The sequence below is a fragment of the Porites lutea genome, chromosome 4 (genome assembly GCF_958299795.1).
Source record: "Porites lutea chromosome 4, jaPorLute2.1, whole genome shotgun sequence".
Classification (NCBI taxonomy): domain Eukaryota; kingdom Metazoa; phylum Cnidaria; class Anthozoa; order Scleractinia; family Poritidae; genus Porites; species Porites lutea.
The window spans coordinates 13,641,885-13,650,780 of NC_133204.1; the positions used below are offsets into that span (position 1 = coordinate 13,641,885).

At 41.1% G+C, this 8,896-nt stretch overlaps 1 protein-coding gene across 1 annotated transcript in view; it reads left to right on the forward strand.

The window, feature by feature from the left end:
- The first annotated feature begins 3,554 nt into the window (after positions 1–3,554).
- The window catches only part of LOC140934903 (uncharacterized), a 19,250-nt gene continuing 13,908 nt past the window's right edge, over positions 3,555–8,896 (forward strand). Inside the window, exon 1 of the mRNA XM_073384462.1 lies at positions 3,555–3,954. Within this exon, the coding sequence (XP_073240563.1) occupies positions 3,723–3,954 (232 nt within the window). The 5' untranslated portion in view covers positions 3,555–3,722. The remainder of the gene's footprint in view (positions 3,955–8,896) is intronic.

The following is an 8,896-nucleotide window of genomic DNA, read 5'->3' on the forward strand; positions in this document are numbered from 1 at the left end:
TGAAGATTGCTTTAGCAAAGCGGCACCTCTTTATCAGAAAGCTCTCGATGATAGCAGGTGCAAGCACAAACTTGCGTTCTCTGTTCCTACGGCACAGTCTCCGAACTCTGGAAGAAGGAACCGCCATAGAGACACCATTTGGTACAACCCCCCTTTCAGCAGGAACGTGGACGATCCTTCCTAAAGATCCTCGACGAAGAATTTCCGAAGGGCCATGCGCTGCATAAAATCTTCAACCGGAACACAGTTAAGATCAGTTACAGCTGCATGCCGAATCTAAAGCAAAAAATTGATGGTCACAACAAATCCACCCTACGGAAAACAAACGCCGTACCACCTAAAGCTTGCAACTGCCGTCAACCAGCTCATTGCCCTCTGGACCGTAATTGCTTAAAATCAGCCGTGATCTACCAAGCCACGGTAGCAACGGGGGACAACAGGCCAGCCGAGACCTATGTAGGCCTTACTGAGAACTCTTTTAAGACCAGATACTCGAACCATAAGTCGTCTTTCAGAGACCCAAACAAGAGACTCAGTACGGAACTCAGTAAGCACATCTGGCACTTGAAAGACGCTAAGATTGGATTTAGCTTAACTTGGAAGATCTTAAAGCAAGCCGCGCCGTTTAATCCCGCTTCAAATCGCTGTAATTTTTGCCTGTGGGAAAAATATTTCATTATCTGCAGAGCCGATCTGGCGAGCTTGAACAAACGAAATGAACTTGTAACTTCCTGCTGGCACCCGCGTAAATTCCTTCTTAGCAGCTTTACATCTTCCGTTGGCACGCAATAGTTTTCCGCCTTCAAATTCCGCGCGCGCGTTTGTAGTCCTAGCGTATGTTGTAACGAACTTTTTGTTGGCAATGTTATCTGAGGAGTGCCGTACATGCCGTGCGGTACGAAACTAAGTAGTAATAAAAATGCCAAGTCTAATCTCACGTTGACACCAGACAACCTTGATTATACATACATGCATACATACTTGTATTCTGGGTAGAACGTATTTCGTAGGCCACTCTATTCATTTAATTGAAGAGCATTGACTATTAATAATCACAGGAGTTCAGGCTTCAGGAGTAATCATTGATCGTTTATTGCGACAGTGCTGTTTAGTATGGTCCGAAATTGTAGGACCACACTCATCAAGCAACTTCAACGATTGACCGTTAAAATTAAAAGCTGGCAGTAAAATTCGGGTCAGTTGTTATAGGGATGCGTTAAGAGATTGTATCTAGGTAACAGATGGATTGTGTCTTAGTTACGTTACTCCAGAGTTCCTGAAGTACATATCTGTTTCTGTGGGGGCATGAACTCGCTAGTTCGTTTCTTACATACATACATATTTACAATGAAGCTGGCTTCGGGAACAGGCAACCCAGGCTGGTCACGTACGCGACCTGAATTAGTATGCTGCGAAGCCACGCTGCGGAGCCTGGTGGCTTCGCAGCAATAAGCGGATAATTTTTTTAACGGCTAGATAGATTTTTTTAAAAATTTAAGATTCTTGAGATTAATTTACAAGTGAAAGTCTCTCATTGTTCAAGGGTATTGTCTCCAAGCTTTATTTTCACGTGGACAGAAGTAACTAACAATGCACTTGAAATATGCAAAAATGTTAGCTATTGTTGTCCACGAAAATATGAAACTTGGAGACAATACCCCTGAATAATGAGAGGGTCTCACTTGTAAACACAAAATTTCTGACAAGTTGTAGTCCTTATTTTGCTACCTGACGATATATCAAGAAACCACCCTCATTTCCAAAATGCTGTTTGAGAATTAAATGATGAAATGGGAAGGTAATATTCATATATCAAATAGAAAGTATTGTGAACTTTCTACCTAATTAAATAACTGGTCAATTGAAAACCCCTCCCCTCTGCAAAAAAGGGAGGAACTATAGCCTGCGTGGCGTGCGCTAAAAAGGGAAGGGAGAGAGAGGGGGAGAAAAGCGCAAATTTCCCCTCCCTCTCCCTCCCCTTTCGACGCCTGAGGCTAAGTGGCTTAATTCTTTCGCCTCATATGCGGAACATCAGCATTACACAGATTCTTTCTAGATAACCTGCTATCAGGGTTTTTTTTTTCAAACAAAAAGGGAAGAAGGACACCTGATCCCAGGTTACTCTCCAGACGACTTCCTGTGTTCAGTCTTCCTGAAGGATGGTAGCCTCCCACGCAGGCGTTTTTAGGGGAGCTCGTGTTTCTTCCCTCCCCACCAATAACCAATGGGGAGGGAAGAAATACGAGCTCTCCTAAAAACGCCTGCGTGGGAGGCTAGAAGGATGGAGGCCCGCGCACGATTCCTAATCATCGATTCACGTAACATTCTACAATTTTATACAGAGTGAGATGCTACAATAATTCAGTCTTGATTAATCTAATTGTGCTCAGTGATTCAAGAACCACCAAAATGGCGAATCAGAGACTATAATTAGAAAATGATGCTATGAAAGTTCGAACTTCCGCTGTATTATTTTACTGTAATTACTTGTGTAAGAGTTGTTACTCCAAAGATAAAAAATAATAATATAGTTATATCAGGGGCACCCAAAGACAATTTTTGGAAAATATCTGTTCGGAAGACGATAGATCTAGAATTTTTGGAACATTTGTTGTAAAATTTCTTGCCTCTCTTAGAGCTTCCTAGGATTTTCGAACATCTAAAAAATGGTATAATTGCCCATTTTTGACGGATTTTTACCCTAGAAAGGTCGCCTAGAATTCTCGGGAGACCTTTTTCTGGCTGAAATTTTCGAAAAGGTAAGTTTTGATCCCTATAATTTTCGGATCACTAGACTTTCAGCTACGAAATGCGAACAGATGAAACATTTTTAGGGGATAAATATACCTACCGTTTAAAACTAAAATACGTTAAACAATAAAATTATAAAATAACTGCGATCGTACGCGCGCTCTGATTGGCTCAGAGGAGCGATTGCATGAGAGTATGTAAACATGGTTGTGGCGTCAAGATGTTTTGCTTTGCGCGCTAATCACACGCAAGCACGAATTGGAAAAAGTTTTCAAGTTCAAAACTCGACAAGTTTACTTTATTTACCCATTCCTTCGTCGGCTGAAACTTGGAAAATCGTTACAAAGAAAGTGTGTCAATTTTTTTTTCGCTTAAGCAGACATTTTAAGCAAGAAAAGTCCGTATTTTAGAAGGCATCTTTTTGCAAAACAAGAACTGATTACGCGTGCAAGACTTCGTGGACAAGACTTTGCGACTGGTAAGAATTTCTCTTTTAATCAGTGCCACACAAAGAGTTTTGCGTTATTTCTCGGAAAATTTATTTTATAAAAGCAATAGAAAACTTTTTTCCTGTGTTTGTCTAGCCTGATATAAACACTCGAGGCGGGAGAATTCTCGACAGTTACGCAAACCCTCCACTTCGTCTCGGGTTTGCATAACTGTCTCCAATTCTCCCAACCCCTCTCGTGTTTATATTAGGCTATCCAAACACGGAAAACGTTTTCTATTGCTTAAGTGGTTCTGAACTATATTCTAGTTGGGTGCCCCTGGTTATATTACATTTACATTACGTGCTTAATCCACAGCAAAACAGACATCCGTGGCGAAAGGAAGTTATCGACAGATGACGTAAATATCCCTAGACCAATCAAAGTTCGGCTTTTAAAAACTGGATAAAAAGTATTATCATCTGAAGGGAGCTGTAAAGCATTTTGTGGCTTGCGGAGTCAAGTGGTTCATTACTAGGCGCCATGTCTACTGCTATGATGCAGTTCGATATGGAAGAACTCTTACCAGCTGCTAAGGATTCGGAAACCAAAAAGCATGGTGTTAAGAATCTTTTGAATAGTAGATTCACTTTCCGATTGTGGCAAATTCTCGTTTTCCTGTTCGTAATGACAATCATTACTGTGACTGGTATTCTGGCCGCAAAGTTTGGTCCAGCGAGCCCATGCTACAAAATCTCAACCAAAGAGGATAGAGGTAACTTAACTTTTCTCCTACTTCGGCACTCAGCATTTAGTGCTTCAATTCTGCACTCTTCTAGTAATCGTGCAAGCAATCACGTTCCTAAGACTACGAGAGAATTCAATTAATTCATCCGGAGGTCAATGAAACACCTTAGCAAGATATATAACTTTATAAGAAAACCTCCTAAGGTCAGGATTTAGTAACAAAATGTCGTCACATGAGAGGCTTAGGCCGGTTCAGGAATTCACAGCACGCATTTGCCCAAGGCGTTAAAATCCCACGGTCATTTGCCGCCCTTGTGGTTAGGCATATGGCAATCTGCGGTAAGATAGTTGATTACATATCCGGTCACAAGCAATTTGATGTTGCGTCTGCTATTTCCAATTTAAAAAAAAAAAATCTCTCTAAAAGTATTTCTCCGTTTCGAAAAGTTAAAACAGAATCAGAGAACATTTGGATCTGTTGACGGTGACTTTATAAAAAGCAGCAGAACAAAGAACACAAGCAAGATGCTGCGTTACTTATTAGGGTTAATTCATTACAGCAATACCATATTCTGAAATAATAGGGAAAAATGAAGTAATCTCGCTTTACTGCGCGCTCAAATGCAATAACATTCAAGGCGAATTTTTTCTCGTTTAATTTTCGCTTGTGCACAAGCTGGCTATCTTGTGATCTTCACTAAAACAGGTAAATAATTACTATCACGACCGCAAGGTGAGGACAAATCTAAATGCGAGCGGACTGTTGTGTCAAAGACGTCACGCTATAAAGATGCTCAGTCGAGCTTGATCTTTATGTTCGCTGAAGTTCAGAAGTGGTTATGAGGACCAGCTCAGTCGCTAATGAAACTGTAAAAAATTATGGCGTTAATACCAATAAGGCCGAGGGGCTTCTAACAGGACAATCATTTTAGTCGTAGAAATGTTAAGCGTTTTTGTGTTATAAACCATGTAAATATAAGCCGGCCTATAAAACATCTGGTAAATAATTACTATCACGGCCGTAAGGTGAGTACAAATCTTTTCATAAAGAAAACGTTTTAGCTATAAATGCGAGCGGACTGTTGTGTCAAAGACGTGACGCTATAAATATGCTCAGTCGAGCTTGATCTTAATGTTCGCTGAAGCTCAGAAGTGGTTATGAGCACCAGCTCAGTCGCTAATGAAACTGTAAAAAATTATAGCGTTAATACCAATAAGGCTGAGGGGCTTCTAACAGGACAATCATTTTAGTCGTAGAAATGTTAAGCGTTTTTGTGTTATAAACCATGTAAATATAAGCCGGCCTATAAAACATCTGGATATTTCCTCAGAAAATATCTGTAAACTTGAGCATTAAATATATAGGCATGGTGAGTGATATTTCAAGCGAAGAATTGATCCTTATTTGCCTGGGTCTAACAAATACACTGGGGCATTAATTTACCTGTGTTTAACAAATACAGCAAATACACTGGGGTGTTAATTTGCCTGTGTCTAACAAATACCGTAATTTGTCTATGTTTAACAAATACACTGGGGCGTTAATTTGCCTGTGTCTAATAAATACACTGGGGCATTAATTTGCCTGTGTCTAATAAATACATAGCCTCCCACGCAGGCGTTTTTAGGGGAGCTCGTATTTCTGGGGAGGGAAGAAATACGAGCTCCCCTAAAAACGCCTGCGTGGGAGGCTAATAAATACACTGGGGCATCAATTTGCCTGTGTTTAACAAAATACACTGGGGCATTAATTTGCCTGTGTTTAGCATATACACTGGGGCATTAATTTGCCTTTGTCTCACAAAATACACTGGGGCATTAATTTGCCTGTGTTTAACAAATACACTGGGGCATTAATTTGCCTGTGTTTAACAAATACGCTGGGGCATTAATTTGCCTGTGTCTTACAAAATACACTGGGGCATTAATTTCCCTTTGTCTAACAACAACACTAGCGCATTTATTTTCCTGTGTCTAACGAATAAACGTTTGAAGTATTTATTTCTCTCTAACAAATTTATTTATGTAATCCTTTACCAATACGATGGCAACTAAGATAAAGGCGTTTTAAAACTGAAAATTCCGGTGATGTATATTTTTTAACCAAGCCGGCACGAAACCGCTAGCCTCGAAAAATATAACAGCAAAGAAAGAGTAGCCCTGTCCCATTGTTTTATTGTATTACACATCAGGCGTTCAAGAAAACTCGTATACCTTGTCGGGATTAATCCGGCTTATAACACCTTCGTAAGGCTTGTCTTCCTTTTAGTGTGGTTCCTCTTTCAGCTCCTACTGTGATTTAGTTAAAAAACTTTTACCTAAGCAGCGGGGAGCCAAATTCCTGAACCAGCCTAAGCTTGTCAGGTGAATTTCCATCCCAAGAAAGACCCTCAAAGTTTGCTACGTACGTGCCCCACACCCTGTCACCCCTCGACTAAGATTTGAACCGTTTGCTCGTTTGCATTTTGTTTAATCACCAGCTGAATCACCGACTTTCAGGTAGAAGTCAGTTTATTCGCGTCTCTCGTGTCTACCAAACGGAAGTTTCGTTACAGACGCCCTGGGGGTACTCCTGGGAATTCTTGGTGGTGGTGTGCCGCCAGGTTCTCCAAATCCTGACCCTATTTCAGAGCAAAATTGAAATTTTCCACACCCGTTTTTAGACTAGACCCGTAAAATCCATACCCCAGGGTTCCCCACGCACCTTGAAAATCCTTGAAAGTCCTTGAATGTTAAATGAAATTCAAGGTCTTGAAAGTCCTTGAAAATTGCAGTCGGTACTGGAAAGTCCTTGAATTTCAATGCTAACTTAATGGTTTAAGGAGAACTGCAAAGGAAAAGGAGCAAACACAAAGACCTTCGGGATAAAATTCTCTGATGTGCAAGAACTAACAAAAGACATAGACTCAAGGCTCTTGTTTTGCACTGAATGTAGTCATTGAAAAACGCGAAATGTGTACTTGAAAGTCCTTGAAAAGTCCTTGAATTTTTTGTTCTAAAAAAGCGTACGAACCCTGATACCCGTTTTCAGACGTGGCCTTTAGGCAGAAATTATGTTATCACTACTTTAAGATTAGAGCGCAAACGAAACATTCTTCAAATCCATTTCGAATTCGCATCAGTTTCTCCCCCCCCCCCCCCCCCCCCTTCTTACTCATTTGGAATTGAAACGATAAATACGTTCATACACTCCCGTAGTTCCCTCGAAAACCATACCCGATTCCAGACCAAAATGGGAAAAGTGTATGCTCGTTTTCAGACCGAAACGGCGCAAAAACCCTACCCGACGGGGCGGTAAATACCTATATAGCTTATATAAGGAAGTAGCCCCCTCCCACGGGTAGACGCGTAGTGGGTCCTTATTTCGAAGTCCGACCACAATTTTATATATAATTTCTTTTGTATGACCGAAATCGTGACTCGGGAAAATCGTGAAAAGGAAACAAAACATGTACATGTAGCGGGACAGTCAAGCAGTAAAATGATGGAAACAATAATCGATTAATCAATTCAGGTTCAGATCAGGTCAATCAGTTTAGTTTGTGAAATCATCGACGTCTTGAAAGCAATACAAATGAATACATCTTCCATGACACGGTTCAAGACATTTGCCATTTTATGGCTGCTGTCATTCGGGACGTGTTCGGCAGGTCTCTTCAAATTATATAGACTAGACTGAAACGAGACTTCACATCATTTTGCCCTGCAGTTTTACTAAGTCTATATGATCAGGAACTGTAGCTAAGATGTTTTTTATGGGGGAGCGTATGAGCACCAAAGATGCGCCTGTCCAATGTTACAATGCGATCTGGGGGCAATTCTGGGGGCATGGTCCCCTAGAAAATTTGTTAGAAATTGGATTGTCTATTATAACTTGCATTCCAATCAGGCAACTTAAGTCAATACAGATGTTGCTGATAAAAAGGCAGGATCTTACCCTGGGGGGGGGGGGGGGGGGGGTACTGCCATATATGTGCTATATGGGTATGTGCCGCTGTAAAGGGTATGGTTTTCAAGCAGTTTACTCTAGGATAGGGTATATAAACCAGAATAGGGTATCATTTTTCAGGAAACTGATCAGTTGGTTGAAGATTTTATCTAGACTGGGGAAACAGCTACTCTAGGATAGGGGGATTTGGGGAGTTTACTCTAGTATAGGGTAGCAAAATTCAGCTGAACTAGCTCTGGTATAGGTGAAGGGTTCCAAGGTCCCAGCGGCACATCCCCACCCAAAAACTCCTAAAGGGCTCCCCCCCGGGGATCTTACATGAGAGGACACAGAGGAATTTTACTGGAAGTACAATCTCACGCAGAGTTGTAAGCAGAAATGTAAGCTTTGTCGGAAGCTAATGCGACTAATCCCATTTAATATGTCGCGCTCCTGGCAAATTCTAGATTTCCTATTCGTGTATTAGACTTCAGTATCATAAAATCTTCATTTCGCGCCAGAATAAATTAGTTTGCGCGCAAAAGGCTTCTGAAAGAATCGCAACGTTCCTCCCATGTTGATTCCATCTTTTAGTAGACTGCAAAACAGTCGTTTTTTGGTCAAAATCAGTAAAGAAATCGGTAAAGCGTGGAGTAAGGGTCTTACGCGCGCGAAGCGCGAGAACCTCACACGCCCGTAGGGCATGTGAGGCGACAGAAAAAAAAAAGACTGTCCGTTTTCTATATAAGTTCGTTCCAACCAGGGGTTTCAAAAATGTCGTCGAGCTGTCAAGAATCTGTTCTCAACTCCACTCTCTTTGTGAATTTGATACACTAGGTGATTGATTTCGAGGGAGAATAGCGCGTGTTATTGTCTGCACTTGGCTTCGAATCTTCCGCTGTATCCAGTAATTCTAAAGCAGTTTTTAGCGTTGCTTCTCTGTGAATTGTAGTGTACATAGTGAAATTAAATGTAGTACATATAGTGGAGGGTCAAAAATGAGTGGAAGTGGCAGAACGCCAACAAAGCCTGTGCCTGCTCC